Below are 489 nucleotides of genomic sequence, written 5' to 3'. Positions count from 1 at the left end.
GAGAGGGGACAGGGACCAGGGACCAGTTACAGGGAGAGGGAATGTGGACCAGGGACAAAGCCACGGGGAGGGGACAGAGACCAGTCACAGGGTGGGGACAGGGAACAGGGACCAGTCACACGAAGAGGGGACAAGGACCAGTCAGAGGGAGACAGGACAGGGTCCAGGGACCAGTCACAGAGAGAGGGGACAGGGATCATGGACGAGCCCCGGGGAGGTTGGTGGGGGCCCAGTGGGATGTGCTGATGGCACTGGGGTTGGCTCTCACCCTCTCAGGGGGCTCTGGGGTCTCCAATCTCCGGCTGCGGGTGGCAGCACTGGCTTTAGGGACAAGGCAGCGGCACAGGCACAAGGAGAGGGACGAGACCAGCAGGATGCCAACGTCAGGAGCCACGAGACGCACTGAACTGGGGATGTCGCTCAAATCCAGTCTGGAGGGGACAGCAGGACAGGGGAGGGCTCGAGGGTGCCCCGCAAGCCACTGACAGC

The 489-nt window shown here is 64.0% G+C and overlaps 1 protein-coding gene across 1 annotated transcript in view; it reads right to left on the bottom strand.

The window, feature by feature from the left end:
- The window catches only part of PIEZO1 (piezo-type mechanosensitive ion channel component 1), a gene marked incomplete at its 5' end in the record, with an annotated part of 19,470 nt that overhangs the window by 17,154 nt on the left and 1,827 nt on the right, over nucleotides 1-489 (bottom strand). Inside the window, one exon of the mRNA XM_009080696.1 lies at nucleotides 269-431. Within this exon, the coding sequence (XP_009078944.1) occupies nucleotides 269-431 (163 nt within the window). The remainder of the gene's footprint in view (nucleotides 1-268; nucleotides 432-489) is intronic.

The sequence above is a fragment of the Acanthisitta chloris genome, unplaced genomic scaffold, assembly GCF_000695815.1.
Source record: "Acanthisitta chloris isolate BGI_N310 unplaced genomic scaffold, ASM69581v1 scaffold11530, whole genome shotgun sequence".
Classification (NCBI taxonomy): Eukaryota; Metazoa; Chordata; class Aves; order Passeriformes; family Acanthisittidae; genus Acanthisitta; species Acanthisitta chloris.
The sequence above is the reverse complement of the archived record's forward strand: the minus strand, read 5'-3'. Positions and strand labels throughout refer to the sequence as shown.